General features: G+C 40.8%; 2 protein-coding genes across 5 annotated transcripts in view; one reads left to right on the top strand and one right to left on the bottom strand.

Moving 5' to 3' along the window:
- Window positions 1-1,665: 1,665 nt before the first annotated feature.
- On the top strand, window positions 1,666-15,533 carry ctbs (chitobiase, di-N-acetyl-). The gene is made up of 7 exons (XM_024401074.2): window positions 1,666-1,882; window positions 3,484-3,622; window positions 10,464-10,672; window positions 11,229-11,400; window positions 11,548-11,645; window positions 14,491-14,652; window positions 14,962-15,533. The coding sequence occupies exons 1-7, from the start codon at window positions 1,772-1,774 to the stop codon at window positions 15,163-15,165; spliced, it is 1,095 nt and encodes a 364-aa protein (XP_024256842.1). The 5' UTR covers window positions 1,666-1,771; the 3' UTR covers window positions 15,166-15,533.
- spata1 (spermatogenesis associated 1) overlaps window positions 15,371-17,460 on the bottom strand; it is a 22,938-nt gene continuing 20,848 nt past the window's right edge. For 3 of the 4 annotated variants that reach the window (XM_024377679.2, XM_024377680.2, XM_024377681.2), the window contains exons 10-12: window positions 17,140-17,318; window positions 16,395-16,538; window positions 15,371-16,135 (exon numbers count right to left, since the gene is read on the bottom strand). In XM_024377679.2, coding sequence (XP_024233447.1) covers window positions 15,995-16,135; window positions 16,395-16,538; window positions 17,140-17,318 — 464 coding nt within the window. In that variant the 3' untranslated portion in view covers window positions 15,371-15,994. The remainder of the gene's footprint in view (window positions 16,136-16,394; window positions 16,539-17,139; window positions 17,319-17,460) is intronic. The other variant, XM_024377682.2, reaches the window with a different exon arrangement.

The raw sequence follows: 17,460 nt of genomic DNA, 5'->3' as shown, positions 1-17,460 counted from the left end.
TTTGCAAACAATGTAAAAGATAAATAAATAATAATTGAGTTAATAAAGCCACACACAAACATGGTCTCTTTTTTGCTTTCTTGAGTAAGGCAGCTCCAAAATGCAGGTGCTACAGCCTAGCTTGGTTCATTCTTTGGAAAATACGGAGCATAAGGGTTGGTAATGTTCTCTTGTTGTGCCGTGATTGGCTCAGTGTTCTGTCACTCATGGAGACACTACGTCACCGCCAAATCTAGGGGTAGAGCTCGAGTATTCAAGCCCCTTGGGTGCTGCCATAGAGTTACATTAGAAGTGCCCATCCTAGAAGGTTCAAAGTCATTAGCCATAGATAAAATAACATCAAATCATGTTATATCTACAGTAGCTTTGATTAGACTAATCATGTCAACATTATACTTTCAAAATCTTAGCTGGCAGTCATCATCATGAAGTCGACAATCTACTGGCAAATCCTTTTTAATCCTTGTCATATGAAGAGAAATAATGACGAGAAATTATAGATAAAACTTATCGGTGCTCATTGGTCATTGGACATAAACATTACACAACACGTTGGATATCGCAAATTCAACAATGAAGTAAGCAGTGGCTAACTGCAAGCACTGCAAAGCAATCACTAGCCTGCTATTCAGTGGAGTGGCTGTGTGGTCCCAAGTCTCAGTTTAAGGGTCTCTTTTTCAATCTTAAAATTATACAAATGATTCCAGGCTGTATCACAACCGGCCGTGATTGGGAGTCCCATAGGGCAGCGCACAATTGGCCCTGCGTCGTCCGGGGTTAGCCGTCATTGTAAATAAGACTTTGTTCTTAACTGACTTGCCTAGTTAAATAAAGGTTAAATAAAAATTTAAAAAATTAATTCAACATTGGCCAATCTAGCATTATTTCTCCCATGCTCAAAACAACTGTTAACTCGGAACTGGGAAATCTGACTTCAGTGAGTTCAAAACAACTGGGAACTCAGGAAAAAACTAGCTCCGACAGGGAAAATAAGTTTTGAATGGTCATCCGACTTGGAATTGTTGTTTTTCCGAGTTCCCAGTTATCTTGAAAGCACCATAAATCCTGGGAATGCCAGACTGGAACGAGCTGCAAAAAAACACTCAAATTGGACAGTTTTATCCTCATCTCTTCATTCAAAGACTCAATTATGGACACTCTTACTGACAGTTGTGGCTGCTTTGTGTGATGTATTATTGTCTCTACCTCCTTTGTGCTGTTGTCTGTGCCCAATAATGTTTGTACCATGTTCTGTGCTACTACCATCTTTTCATGTGGTGCTGCCATGCTATGTTGTTGTTTTAGGTCTCTCTTTATGTAATGTTGTTGTGTCTCTCTTGTCATGATGTGTGTTTTGTCCTATATTTACATTTTTAATCCCAGCCCCCATTCCCGCAGGAGGCCTTTTGCCTTTTGGTAGGCCTTCATTGTAAATAAGAATTTGTTCTGAACTGACTTGCCTAGCTAACTAAAGGTTAATTAAAAAAATACATCAAATAAAAGCCACGCAAAACGTCCTTGTGTGACAACAAATGTGCCCAATTAGCTGATTCGCTTGAAATGCGCCCACTTTCAGAGACACTCCATGCACGCATAGCATTTAGCCATGACACAAACTAAAAGGCGGTGCCTGACGCTATCGTCATGTGATACTAGATATATCACGCTAAGCAACGTAAGACCTCCCGTCGAAGAGGTATTGACGCGTAAACTCCGGATATCAAACCCAACAAACTATTTTGTGCGAAACCATACCCAACTGTTGTCAATAATGTGGCTGTTTTTGTTTCTGACTCTGGTTAGCGTGTGTTGCAAGGCAGAAGTTTGTCCATGCGAGATCCAGGAACTCTGTCAACAAATTCGCGATGAGAAGGACTTTGAGGTAACGTTAGCATGACCGGTTTAGCAGAAATGTAGGCCGCCATGCTGCTGTTAAAACAGGGTCGCATAATAAACGATGGAACTACTTGAGAGTTTAGGCTGACAGCCCCATAAAATGTGACACTAAACCCTGACATTTGGGTGAAGTCGTGGGTGAGCGTACACTGACAAACTAGGCTAATGGCAAGGCCCGACATTTTTGAGATAGCTCTTACAAAGCATAAAATGGATGGTTGTGTACACATATTTTACTGTAAGTGGTTAAATTGATAGATATTGTGACATACACCCTAACCGCAAAAAGTGCAGAATAACGGCTGGCTGGAGGGATGGGCCGCATACATTTGTGTAATCCAATATTGCAAGCTCTGCTATTGTTACAATTTGTAATACAAGTAGTCCGTTGTCAGTTTTACCTACCCTAATCCCTAATGCTGTTTGTTTGTATCTTAATGCATCTTGGAAATATAGAATTGTAAACACCGATACAATAGGTGGACACGTCAACTATGAATATTGATGATAAATGTTTTTTTTTTTTTTTTTTTTTTTTTTTTTAGCTGATTAATAGCCATAGTCACAAGCCACACTTGCTCTCATTCAGTGCTGTATCGTCCTGCCTGACAAATGCATAAGGTTTCAAATGTGTTTAATGTTGTGGCTTGTGTAATCTGCTCTAAATGGGTTTAGACATTGGAATTAGATTCTTTTGGGGGTGTCCAAGTTTCCTTGAAGGGTGTTGTATCTTTAGCCCCTACTGTTGTAATAAAGTCAGGTCCACCACAGATTATTTTTGGGACCACCATGGATTTTGCTTCAAATCCAATATTGTGTCTAAAATCCAATATGTCTGCAATAAGTCAAATGTTATTGGTTGCATACACATATTTAGCAGATTTTATTGCGGGTGTAAGAACACAAGCATTTCACTATCTCCAACATTGTAGTAATATTTCACAATTCACAAGAATGGAATTAATGAATATATAATATTAGGATGAGGAATGTCGGAGTCTGGAGTATAAATACAGTATGTAAATGTGATGGGATATATAGACATTATGGACGCTGTGGATAGAATATTGTGTGTATATATACAGCAATAGTTGAATAGGATGTCCTTGACTAGAATACACTACAGTGGGGCAAAACAGTATTTAGTCAGCCACCAATTGTGCAAGTTCTCCCACTTAAAAAGGTGAGAGAGGCCTGTAATTTTCATCATAGGTACACTTCAACTATGACAGACAAAATGAGGAAAAAAAATCCAGAAAATCACATTGTAGGATTTTTAAATGAATTTATTTGCAAATTATGGTGGAAAATAAGTATTTGGTCAATAACAAAAGTTTCTCAATACTTTGTTATATACCCTTTGTTGGGTATATGACAGAGGTCAAATGTTTTCTGAAATCAGAAAAACATTATTATTAAAGTGACCAGTGTTCTGTTTTTAGTGACCAGTATTCCATGTCTATGGATTTTGATATGAATGAAATCGTGAAAATATGTTTGTCTAGTCTAGATTCAGAAAAAAAACAGTAGTTGACACGACAAGAGGCTTTAGAATTCATCACCTGCCACTGGTCTCTCTGCTTTCAGGTGTTTGTGTTTGATGTGGGCAAGAAAGCATGGAAGTCATATGATTGGGGAAAAGTGACAACTGTTGCTGCATTTGGGAAATATGATGCTGAACTCATGTGCCACGCCCATTCGAAAGGAGCACGGCTAGTCCTGAAAGGTAAGGATAGGCAACTCAACTAGAGGTCGACCGATTAATCGGAATGGCCGATTTAATTAGGACCGATTTTCAAGTTTTCAAAGCAATCGGAAATCGGTATTATTGGACACCGATTTGGCCGATTTAATTAAAAAAAAAATAGATTTTGAAATGTTTATTAACACCTTTTATTTCATCTTTATTTAACTAGTCAAGTCACTTGCCTAGGAACGGTGGGTTAACTGCCTCGTTCAGGGGCAGAACGACAGATTTTCACCTTTGTCAGCTCGGGGGATCCAATCTCGCAACCTTACAGTTAACTAGTCCAACGCTATAACCACCTGCCTCTCGTTGCACTCCACAAGGAGACTGCCTGTTACGCGAATGCAGTAAAAAACAATCAATCAATCATAATCACTAGTTAACGACACATGGTTGATGATATTACTAGTTTATCTAGCGTGTCCTGCGTTGAATATAATCTGACTGAGCATAAGTATCTGACCGAGCGGTGGTAGGTAGCAGCAGGCTCGTAAGCATTAATTCAAACAGCACTTTCGTGCATTTTGCCAGCAGCGCTTCGTTGTGCGTCAAGCATTGCGCTGTTTATGACTTCAAGCCTATCATCTCCCGACATGAGCCTGGTGTAACAGATGTGAAATGGCTAGCTAGTTAGCGGAGTGCGCGCTAATAGCGTTTCAAACGTCACTCGCTCTGAGACTTGGAGTGGTTGTTCCTCTTGCTCTGCATGGGTAACGCTGCTTCGAGGGTGGCTGTTGTCGATGTGTTCCTGGTTCGAGCCCAGGTAGGGGTGAGGAGAGGGACGGAAGCTATATTGTTACACTGGCAATACTAAAGTGCCTATAAGAACATCCAATAGTCAAAGGTATATGAAATACAAATGATATAGAAATAGCCCTATAATTCCTATAATTACTACAACCTAAAAGTTCTTACCTGGGATTATTGAAGACTCATGTTAAAAGGAACCACCAGCTTTCATATGTTCTCATGTTCTGAGCAAGGAACTTAAACGTTAGCTTTCTTACATGGCACATATTGATGTATTATATTAAGTTAAAATAAGTGTTCATTCAGTATTGTTGTAATTGTCATTAACACAAATACCTGTAAAAAATCGTCTGATTTTTAAATCGGTATCAGCGTTTTTGGTCCTCCAATAATCGGTATCGGTGTTGAAAAATCATAATCGGCCGACCTCTCATCTCAACCATATGCCAGTGTGCACTTGATCACCTCCATACATGGATTTGAAAGGATATTACTGGTATTTGAAAACAACCTAGCCCAGGCTTCCTCAACTGGCAGCCCAGTGATTTTATTTGGTTCCCCAAGTTTTTTGGGAATAAAAATGTGTAACTATTTTTATTGTTGGACATAATACAGTGAAAACACCAGCAAATCAGCTCCAATTCATATACAGTGCATTCGGAAAGTATTCAGACCCCTTTTCCCACATTTTGTTGCCTTTGTTACCACTCAGGGATTTCACCATGAGGCCAATGGTGACTTTAAAACAGCTAAAGAGTTGAATGGCTGTGATAGGAGAGAAGTGAGGATGGATCACTAACATTGTAATTACTCCACAATACTAACCTAAATGACAAGAGTGAAAAGAAGGAAGCCGGTACAGAATAAAAATATTCAAAAACATGCATCCTGTTTGCAATAAGGCACTAAAGTAGAACTGGCAAATAAATTAATGTCTTGAATACAAAGTGTTGTGTTTGGGGAAAATCCAACACATTACTGAATGTACCACACTTCATATTTTCGAACATAGTGGTGGCTGCATCGTTATGTGTATGCTCGTCATCGGTAAGGACTAGAGTTTTATAGGATAAAAAGAAATGGAATAGACCTAAGTGTAAGGATTTAATTATTGGAATACATCAAAAGGGAACCAGGGTTTTGGAGTTCTCACAGTATCTTGGTTTATTGACTCTTCAGTTTTTATGAACTCTGTTCAGCTTTGTTTTATGAATAGAAAGTTTTGAGTTGGTATGAAGTGTAATCACAATACTGTGGGTCCCTTTTTACACAAAATAAACTTATTTTCACAATTCAAAATTGCAACCAAATGTATGTTTTATTGTATACAAATATGCATACTTTTTGTAGCACAGAAAATAGACACCAAGAAAATATTTAACCAAAATCCTCTACACCGAGTGTGACTTAACCTATAGAACCGGTTCTGTAAACCATACAAAAATAATAATAATTTTGCTTTAGCAAAAATAATTTAATCTCTTTCCTTTACAGGCGAAATATAGAAATAACTTTGACAGTAAAATTCCCTCTTTAAGACCTTAATCCACATAAACAAAGATTTGTTAAAAAATTTTTTTGTTAAATACTACAAATGAACTCCTTTTAGACAGTACAGACTTGTCACAGCAAAACTTGTGAGCACCAAAACTGTCAATGTCACCTCAAGCCCACTTGGTCACTTTATGACTAATAACAATGTCAGTCCTTTAATGAGAAATGTTCTTCTCTTAGTCACTACAAACATTAATTTGGGGGCTCCCGAGTGGCGCAGCGGTCTAAGGCACTGCATCTCAGTGCAAGAGGCGTCACTACAGTCCCTAGTTCGAATCCTGGCTGTATCACATTCGGCTGTGATTTGGAGTCCCATAGGGCGGTGCCCAGCGTCGTCTGGGGTAGGCCGTCATTGTAAATAATAATTTGTTCTTAAACTGACTTGCCTAGTTAAATAAAGGTTGACCCTTGACAACTTTTAGGGTCCCTTCAAAGTGCTGCTAGCATTTAGCTATTGTTTTAGCATTAGCTAGTATCTTCATGTTACTAGAATTTTCTTCTTAGAATGTCAAATCCAATCCTCTCCAAATAGCATTAGTTACAGTACCAGTCAAAAGTTTGGACACCTACTCATTCAAGCGTTTTTCTTAATTTTGTACTTTTTTCTACATTGTAGAATAATAGTGAAGACATCAACTATGAAATAACACATGGAATCATGTAGCAACCAAAAAAGTGTTTAACTTTTCTTATATTTGAGATTCTTCAAAGTAGTCACCCTTTGACTTGACAGCTGTGGTAGCAATTCTATAGGAAGAGAGAATGCAGATTCTTTAAAACAACACTTTATTATAAGATTTGCAAAAATGGAGAATCAACTATCCACTCAACAGTGCATAGTTGAAGAGCTCAACGAACAGTGCTGGTTCAATGCTTTTATAGAGAAGCACATTTTTGTATAGGTGGCAGTCAGCAGATACTGTGTGAAAGGCAATTAGTCTGTGCAGATTTAAGATGGCATGAGGTTGATAGCCCGAGGGCTCAACCGTATAACTGCATTCACAACAACAAATACTATATTGTGCTCCTTTCTGCAAGTTTCTGTAGATGGTAAACCCACGGGATGTCACATCTTGCGATCGCACACAAACGGACCGTGGCTATACACGCAGTCTTATTACTAAGTCCCACAAAGACAAGTTTGTATCAGGTTAGAAAAAACACATATAACAAGACAATTCTTTAAACAGTAAAACATGGGCTAGCATGAATAATTATAATTTTCCACAACACAGCTTTGTACACTTTGTGCATTCTCTCAACCAGCTCCATGAGGTAGTCACCTGGAATGCATTTCAATTAACAGGTGTGCCTTGTGAAGTTAATTTGTGGAATTAATTTTCTTAATGCGTTTGTGTCAATCAGTTGTGTTGTGACTAGGTAGGGGTGGTATACAGAAGATTGCCCTATTTCGTTAAAGACCAAGTCCATATTATGTCAAGAACAGCTCAAATAAGCAAAGGGAAACGGCAGTCCATCATTACTATAAGACATGAAGGTCAGTCAATCCGAAAATTTCAAGAACTTTGAAAGTTTCTTCAAGTGCAGTCGATCAAACCATCAAACGCTGCGATGAAACTGTCTCTCATGAGGACCGCCACAGGAATGGAAGACCAAGAGTTACCTCTGCTGCAGAGGATACTGCATCTCAGATTGCAGCCCGAGTAAATGCTTCAGAGTTCAAGTAATAGACACATCTCAACATCATCTGTTCAGAGGAGACAGTGTGAATCAGGCCTTCATGGTCAAAACCACTACCAAAAGGACACCAATAATAAGAAGAGACTTACTTGGTCCAAGAAACATGAGCAATGGACATTAGACCGGTGAAAATCTGTCCTTTGGTCTGATGAGTCCAAATTTGAGATTTTTGGTTCCAACCGTTGTATCTTTGTGACGGAGAGTAGGTGAACAGATTATCTCCGCATGTGTGGTTCCCACCTTGAAGCATGGAGGTGGGGGTGCTTTGCTGGTGACAATGTCTATTTTGAATTCAAGACACACTTGACCAGCATGGATACTACAGCATTCTGCAGCGATACGCCATTCCATCCGGTTTGCGCTTAGTGGAATTATCAACAGGACAATGACCCCCCCTCCAGGCTGTGTAAGGGCTATTTAACCAAGAAGAGCGATGGAGTGCTGCATCAGATGACCTGGACTCCACAATCACCTGACCTCAACCCAATTGAGATGGTTTGGGATGAGTTGGACCGGGGAGTGAAGGAAAAGCAGCCAACAAGTGCTCAGCATATGTGAACCTTGAGAGAATGCCAAGAGTGTGCAAAGCCATCATCACGGCAAAGGGTGGCCACTTTGAAGAATCTCAAATATAAATAAACACTGCTCAAAAAAATAAAGGGAACACTAAAATAACACACCCTAGATCTGAATGAATGAAATATTCTTATTAAATATTTTTTTCTTTACATAGTTGAACGTGCTGACAACAATCACACAAATTATCAATGGAAATCTAATTTATCAACCCATGGAGGTCTGGATTTGGAGTCACACTCAAAATTAAAGTGGAAAACCACACTACAGGCTGATCCAACTTTGATGTAATGTCCTTAAAACAATTCCAAATGAGGCTCAGTAGTGTGTGTGGCCTCCACGTGCCTGTATGACCTCCCTACAACGCCTGGGCATGCTCCTGATGAGGTGGCAGATGGTCTCCTGAGGGATCTCCTCCCAGACCTGGACTAAAGCATCCACCAACTCCTGGACAGTCTGTGGTGCAACGTGGCATTGGTGGATGGAGCGAGACCTGATGTCCCAGATGTGCTCAATTGGATTCAGGTCTGGGGAACGGGCGGGGCGGGCCAGTCCATAGCATCAATGCCTTCCTCTTGCAGGAACTGCTGACACACTCCAGCCACATGAGGTCTAGCATCGTCTTGCATTAGGAGGAACCCAGGGCCAACCGCACCAGCATATGGTCTCACAAGGGGTCTGAGGATCTCATCTCGGTACCTAATGGCAGTCAGGCTACCTCTGGCGAGCACATGGAGGGCTGTGCGGCCCCCCAAAGAAATGCCACCCCACTCTATGACTGACCCACCGCCAAACCGGTCATGCTGGAGGATGTTGCAGGCAGCAGAACGTTCTCCACGGCGTCTCCAGACTGTCACGGCTGTCACGTGCTCAGTGTGAACCTGCTTTCATCTGTGAAGAGCACAGGGCGCCAGTGGCGAATTTGCCAATCTTGGTGTTCTCTGGCAAATGCCAAACGTCCTGCACGGTGTTGGGCTGTAAGCACAACCCCCACCTGTGGACATCGGGCCCCTCATACCACCCTCATGGAGTCTGGTTCTGACCGTTTGAGCAGATACATGCACATTTGTGGCCTGCTGGAGGTCATTTTGCAGGGCTCTGGCAGTGCTCCTCCTGCTCCTCCTTGCACAAAGGCGGAGGTAGCGGTCCTGCTGCTGGGTTGTTGCCCTCCTACGGACTCCTCCACGTCTCCTGATGTACTGGCCTGTCTCCTGGTAGCGCCTCCATGCTCTGGACACTACGCTGACAGACACAGCAAACTTTCTTGCCACAGCTCGCATTGATGTGCCATCCTGGATGAGCTGCACTACCCGAGCCACTTGTGTGGGTTGTAGACTCCGTGTCATGCTACCACTAGAGTGAAAGCACCGACAGCATTCAAAAGTGACCAAAACATCAGCCAGGAAGCATAGGAACTGAGAAGTGGTGTATGGTCACCACCTGCAAAACCACTCCTTTATTGGGGGTGTCTTGCTAATTACCTATAATTTCCACCTGTTGTCTATTCCATTTGCACAACAGCATGTGACATTTATTGTCAATCAGTGTTGCTTCCTAAGTGGACTGTTTGATTTCACAGAAGTGTGATTGACTTGGAGTTACATTGTGTTTAAGTGTTCCCTTTATTTTTTTTGAGCAGTGTATTTTGATTTGTTTAACACCTTTTTTGGTTACTACATGATTCAGTATGTGTTATTTCATAGAGTTGATCTCTTCACTATTATTCTACAATGTAGAAAATAGTAAAAATAGAGGATCACTTGAATTAGTAGGTGTGTCCAAACTTATGACTGGTTCTGTACATTCTACACGATTCTGTGCTTCCAACTTTGTGTCAACAGTTTGGGGAAGGCTCTTTCCTGTTTTAGCATGACAATGCCCCTGTACACAAAGCGAGGTCCATACAGGAATGGTTTGTTGAGACTGGCCTGCACAGAGCCCTGACCTTAACCCCATCGAACACCTTTGGGATGAATTGGAATGCCTTCTGCGAGCCAGGCCTAATCAGAATTGAGTGATGTCCCTCAAGTACAAAATTAGCCATATTGAGAAAAAAAAATATTACAAACAAAATAGCTTTTGCCTTTTTTTAAAAATTGCTTCTTGCAATAGTCATTTGTGGTAAAATTGACATTTGAATTCATCAAAATAGTTCTATATATCGCCTAGCCCTAGATGAGCCCTCCATGAGCACTAATCCTAAATGCATTTGTCAGTGTTGTATATTTCTTTACTGTAGGTGATGTGTCTATCCCTGAAATGGTGGACCCTGCCAACAGGACAGCATGGATCATAAGCAAAGTGGACTTGGCAAAGAGGCAGTTTATGGATGGCATCAACATAGACATTGAGCAAGAGGTGGCCGACTCCTCCCCAGAGTACTACACCTTGACAGCACTCGTCAAAGAGACCACTGAGGCCTTTCATAGAGAGATCCCAGGTTCCCAGGTGAATACAATAGTGTATCCTAGTCATGCCAGACCAATAACTTGGGGTGTAGGGGATATGTTGGCGTGTAGGCTAATTACGCTCTGATTCACGAATGAAAGCGGGCCACATTCACAATTTTGGTTAAAAGTAAATTGATTAATCCAACCTTACAATCGGCATACCTAAGCTTTTTTGGGTGTCACAACTGAAAACACTCATCAGGCACCAAACAGAAGAAAATGAACTGAAACAGGAAGGGACTACATGAAATTCTCCAATAAGAAACGCTTGTTTTCGTTTTACTACGATGTGCCCTCAATGCAGGGGTTTTCAAACCTCTCCTTGGGGACCCCCAGTCATTCCATGTATTTGAACTATTCCAGAGCTAGCACACCTTATTCAACTTGTCAACTAATTCTCAAAACTTTGATTAGATGATCTAGTTCAGGGCTACAACAATAGTGTGGATTGTCTGGGGGTACCAGATGAGATATTTCAAAACCACTGCCCTAATGAATAGGACCCAGCTTCCTCCAAGCCCTTAACTTACCCTCTTCTCCTGACCCGTTCTCAGGTGTCATTTGATGTTGCCTGGTCACCCAAGTGTATAGACGGGCGCTGCTACGACTACACCGCCATTGCCGAGTCCTGCGACCTGCTATTTGTGATGTCATATGATGAGCAGAGTCAAATATGGGGCGATTGTGTTGCGATGGCAAATGCTCCATTCAATCAGACACAGTCAGGTAAGTAATTTGTGGAGAAGGACCTCTAGAAGCCCAAACCAGAAGCCATTTTATTGCAGTTATTTGACTTAAAGCTAAAAACTACACTACTTGTCATGCTGAACAGACTAATCCTAACCTGCTATGGCCTTCTGTCTTTTATTCCAGCGTATGACCAATATTTGGCGATGAAGATAGATCCAAAGAAGCTTGTGATGGGAGTACCATGGTATGGCTATGATTACCCTTGTCTCGACTTCTCCCAGGTGAATACTCCAAAATTGAACTTCTCAACTTTACTGGAGTGTATGCCCTGTTAGTTTACACTATCAATGTTTCCCTCTACTGTGGGGATTATTCTCAAATGAACATATTAGCCACTTTTCAATGCACAATACCGTAACAAATCTAACTATGCAAGACAGTCTGTGATTTTGGTTTTTGGCAGAGCGCATCGTCTGAGGATGCTATTGCATTCACAGGCACGAGCGATCGCAAGTAGATGCGCTTGTTTTTGAGATCAGGGCCTCATGTAGCCACGGGTGCACATTTATTCATATTCTTTGCTAGTTAGTGAGGTTATTAGCCCAGTTATAGCTTATTTCTGGTAAGCAATGGAGTGATTGCTTCCTACAAGAGCACAAAACATGTACATTTCTAGCCATCTTTGGAAATCGAGTCAGGTAAATAGCTTTTTTATGTCTTAAAGAGGCAGTGTTATATTTTAAGACAAACTTGAATAATCTAAGAAGCCGATAGGTAGAGGGTAGCATACATTTTTGTCAGGATGTTCTCTAAAGTCTCATGGATTGTAGACCTACATTGAACACGTTGGATGCTACTTACTGGAGGCTGTATCATGGAACAGTTTATTTCAATAGCTATTTCCATGTTAAAATGTTACAGGATGCATTTTCTCTGTTTTTGATGTTAGGCTACTCTGGTAGTCCTACATTATGATCAAATAGCCACAGTAGCCTTCTTGGCCACTGTTAAAAGGTTTAACTTAAAGTAGGTACAGCCTCAGTGTACACAGTAAACACGTGCCAGAAGTTGCACAGAATGCACTTTCAAGTTTGTGCTGCTTAGTGCCCTCAAAGTATTCACACCCCTTGGCTTTTTCCACATTTTGTTACAGCCTGAATTTAAAAAGAATTACATTTTGATTTTTTTTGTCACTGGCTACACAATACCCCTTAATGTCAAAGTGGAATTAGTGCATTCGAAAAGTATTCAGACCCCTTCCCTTTTTCCACATTGTTAGGTTACAGCCTTATTCTAAAATGGATTAAATAAACTAAATCCCTCATCAATCTACACACAATACCTCATAATGACAAATCAAAACATGTTTTAGAAGTGTTAGCTAATATACAGTGGGGCAAAAAAGTATTTAGTCAGCCACCAATTGTGCAAGTTCTCCCACTTAAAAAGATGAGAGGCCTGTAATTTTCATCATAGGTACACTTCAACTATGACAGACAAAATTTGCATTTTTTTTCTCCATAAAATCACATTGTAGGATTTGTAATGACCTGCTCCAGACCACTAAGAACCTCAGACTGGGGCAAATGTTCACCTTCCAACGGGACAATGACCTTAAGCACACAACCTGACAGAGCTTGAGAGGATCTGCAGACAAGAATGGGAGAAACTCCCCAAATATAGGTGTGCCAAGCTTGCAGCGCCATACCCAAGGAGACTCGAGGGTGTAATCGCTGCCAATGGGGTTTCAACAAAGTACTGAGTAAAGGATCTGAATATTTATTTGTAATGCATTTTCTAAAAACCTGTTTTTGTTGTCATTATGGGGTATTGTGTGTAGATGGATGGATAAAACTATCGATTTTAGAATAAGGCTGTAATGTAACAAAGTGGAAAAAGTCAAGGGGTCTTAACATTTTCCGAACGCACTGTATGTTCACAAGTAAAAATTGGCTTAACAAGTCACATTGAATTTCAAACACGGATTCAACAACAAATACCAGGGAGGTTTTCCAATTCCTCGCAAAGATGGGTACCTATTGGTAGATAGGTAAAATATAAAATAAAGTCCTTTTAAACGTTGTGAAGGCATTAATAGTGCTTTGGATGGTTTATTAATACGTCCACAGTTGCTGGAGAGGAATGAAACCACACGGGGTTTCCAACAGAGTTTTCAATGGCTGTAATAGGAGAACTTAGGATGGATCAACAGTGTTGTAGTTACTCACTCCACAATTACTAACCTCATTGACAGAGTGGAAAGGAAGCATGTACAGAAGAAAAATATTCAAAAATATGCATCCTGTTTCCAGTAAGGCACTACCATAAAACTGCAAAAATTAACTTTGTACTGGATACAAAGCCTTATGTTTAGGGCAAATCCAACATACTATACACATCATGGAGTACCACTCATCATATTTTCAAGAATGGTGGTGGCTGCATGTTATGGGTATGCTTTCTTGTTTTTTACAGTAGAGCTAAGCACAGGCAAAATCCAGGAAAACCTGGTTCAATCTGCTTTCCTTTCCTAGGAGCTCAGGTGCGAAAATGTAATGTCCAATGTTTCGACAGACAAGCTGTCTTCATCAGGGTATATCAATCTGCTTTCCGACACTGGGAGACAAACTCACCTTTCAGCAGAACAATAACCTTACCAATCTGCTTACCAAGACGACATTGGATGTTCCTGAGTGACCTGGTTGCAGTTTTGACTTAAATCTATGGCAAGACTTAAATGGCTGTTTAGCAATAATCAACAACCAATTTTGGCAGCCTATTTGAAAAAGAATGCAACTATTGTGCAATCCAGGTGTGCAAAACTCTTAGACATACTCACAAAGACTCACAGCTGTAAACGCTGCCAAAGGTGATTCTAACTCAGGGGGTTGAATACTTATCTAAACAAGATATGTATATATTTATTTATTTTCCACTTTGACGGAGTATTTTGTGTAGATCGTTGACATAAAAATGAATATTCTATGAATTTTAATCCTATTTTGTAACAACAAAATGTTGAAAAAGTCTAGGGGTGTGAATACTTTCTGTAGCAGGCACTGTACCAGAAAAAAATTAGAGAACATCGTCCTGCTGTCTCAACTATGTGTCTTTTTCTCTAATTAGGAAGGGGTGTGCTCCTTAGCCAAGGTTCCGTTCCGGGGTGCACCTTGTAGCGATGCAGCTGGCCGTCAGATCCCTTACAGCTTTATGATGAAACAGATCAACGGCTCTATGTCTGGCAGGCTGTGGGACGAGGTCCAGCTGGCTCCCTACTACAACTACAAGGTATGGAGACACATTGTATAGAACGTTTGTTGAACAAGTAGCCTAAGCCCATTTGTCTGGGCTGCTGGTGGCAAATGACAACTCAACACAAGCTGCAGCCATTTTGGGGGAAAGGCTATTTGACTGAAGTGCTGTTAGATTGAACTAACACAGTCACCTCACAACATATCGCTTCCTCCAAATCCAATAAAACACACTGGCTCAAGTTGAACTCTCGCCAAGGCTGCATTATCCTCCTTGTTTGCAAAGAGGGTGCCATTGTCGCTGTTGCCCCATTACAGAGTTTGTGAACTGAACTATCATCCACAGGACCAAAGGGGACAGATCCATCAGGTGTGGTACGACGACCCAGAAAGCATTGCCCTGAAGGTGGCATATGTACGAGAGCTGGGCCTGAAGGGCGCGGGGATGTGGTGCGGCAACCTCCTGGACTACAGCAACGACTCAGTTGCCCAGGAACAGAGTCGAGACATGTGGAACGCTCTCATGGGTTGCCAAGACGCTCAGTGCTGAGAAGACTGCCTTTCCATTGGATCCTCACAGCTATTTGTTGCTAGTCAATAGATGCTTTTGTTCGAGGACAGAAGTGGGACAGAGGAACCGTAACGTGTATTCCTCTTGATGTCAGGGATGCGTACTTGCACTTCTATTTCATAGTAATTTTTTTTATTGCAATTGTAAAAACATGAGCCACTTTAAGAGGGGGGGATATGTTTTGTACAAAGAATCATGCCAACACAGATGATTGTCAAACACAGCATTGTGCCACTGTCTGAATCTTACAAAACAAATTTGGCTTTGCCGTATAAGCACTTAATACTGTGATATGCATATGTCAGTAGATTAAATGAAAAATAAAAAACATAAATAACTCCCACCAACAATGTGTCTTTTACTCTCACTGATTTAAATTTTTTTTACCTTTATTTAACTAGGCAAGTCAGTTAAAAACAAATTCTTATTTTCAATGACGGCCTAGGAACAGTGGGTTTAACTGCCTGTTCAGGGGCAGAACAACAGATTTGTACCTTGTCAGCTCGGGGGTTTGAACTTGCAACCTTCCGGTTACTAGTCCAACGCTCTAACCACTAGGCTACCCTGTCGCCCTACAAATCGTTGTTTTGCTTGCAATGATTGGGATATGTGGTTGTTTTACCTACTTTAGGTGAATGCAGTCACTTTCAATAAGAGCTGCTAAGATTAAAATATGATGTAAATGTTTACGCTTCAGAAAGTCAATCCTAAACCGCTGTGACTTTGAAGAAAATTCCATAATTTGGAATAAGCGAAAAGCAAACATTGTCTTCTGGAATAAGGCCACGGTGGTACTGGTAGAAGTGGCTCAGTTAGGGATGCTTTGAGCCTGTGGTCTGTCCCTTGCTCCTGCTCCAAAGCCCATGGAGCCAGAGAGAAATGTCTGGGTATTCTTCTGGGCCAGCTCAGCCTTCAAGGCTCTCAGCTCTGTGGCAGCCTGCTTCCCGAGCTAGGAGGAAATAAACAAGGAAGTACATCAATGAAAAACATTGAGCACTGTCTGTCCAGCAAATCTCTCCACCTCCTGCCCAAGTCCCATGTAAAAGTTGATAACTGAAATGTCTGCTTCTCATATGAAATATTTTTCAACTGAGCCCTTAACATACTGTAGTTTTTCCCAATGAGATAAACAGGGATGGAAAAATAGAGAATTGTATTTACATTTGTAGAGTTATGAGGGAGTCTAATTGCAATTAAGATTTTAATACCTTGATCTCTGTGACGAGCCTCATCTTGGCATCATCCACCTTCCTCCTTAGGTTGTCAATCTCATGGCTCTCTGTCATTATCTGGATAATGAGCTCATTCTGAACATGGTGGGAAGAGTACCCAATTGTCATACTTGAAGATTCCTTAATAGAAAATGTAAATGTAAAAAAAAAACATTCTGACATAATTTACAAACAAAGCATTTGTGTTTAGTGAGTCCACCAGATCAGAGGCAGTAGAGATGACCAGGGATGTTCATTTGATAAGTGTGTGAATTGGACCATTTTCCTGTCCTGCTAAGCATTCAAAATGTAACGAGTACTTGGGTGTCAAGCAAAATGTATCGAGTAAAAAGCACATTATTTAATTTAGGAATGTAGTAGAGTAAAAGTTGTCCCAAATATAAATAGTAAAGTACAGATCCACACAAACACTACTTAAGTAGTACGTCAAAGTATTTTTACTTAAGTACTTTCCACCACTGTCTATAATAATGGCATGGTCTGTATTGATCACAATATGAACTGATTCCCTCTAGTGGATGTTGTGGCACAGTCAAACTGACATTGTTGCTATGGCCTTACTGAACCATAAAACCTGAATCAACTTTGCATCCCAATAATCTGCATGTTCACTTCCTTCACAGATTTAAAAGCAAAAAAAATCATTAAATAAATGTGGTGGAAACTATCTAGCCAATGTTTGGGGAGGGGAGCACACTTCAGTTGAAGGACTGATTGTTACTTTGGTGCTCGACAATCTTGCCCGCCATCTGGGCTTTCCTCCTCCATCCCTCGCCTTTAGCTGGTGTAGGATGTTATTGTAGAATATCTCCAGCTCTTGACGAAGACTTCTCAGTGTGACCTCCAAAGGGGCTGTGGCCTTCTTGGTATCAAAATAACTCTTCTTCCAACTATCACGAGCTGGAAAACAACAACAAAAGCTCTCAGGGCAAAATTGACTTGCTTTTGCTGCAGTGTCAGTTCTGAACCCATTTATTTCCAGAAAGAGTTTTGAAAAAACAAGATGAAGGTTAAATTGAGGAAGGAAAACATGATTTATTTT

This window comes from Oncorhynchus tshawytscha, linkage group LG18 (genome assembly GCF_018296145.1).
Source record: "Oncorhynchus tshawytscha isolate Ot180627B linkage group LG18, Otsh_v2.0, whole genome shotgun sequence".
Classification (NCBI taxonomy): domain Eukaryota; kingdom Metazoa; phylum Chordata; class Actinopteri; order Salmoniformes; family Salmonidae; genus Oncorhynchus; species Oncorhynchus tshawytscha.
The sequence above is the reverse complement of the archived record's forward strand: the minus strand, read 5'-3'. Positions and strand labels throughout refer to the sequence as shown.

Coding starts and splice junctions, on each gene's coding strand:
- ctbs (XM_024401074.2), top strand. CDS start 1,772: ATGTGGCTGTTTTTGTTTCTGACTCTGGTTAGCGTGTGTTGCAAGGCA. Junction 10,673..11,228: donor GAGAGATCCCAGGTTCCCAG/GTGAATACAATA, acceptor ACCCGTTCTCAG/GTGTCATTTGATGTTGCCTG. Junction 11,646..14,490: donor CTTGTCTCGACTTCTCCCAG/GTGAATACTCCA, acceptor TTCTCTAATTAG/GAAGGGGTGTGCTCCTTAGC.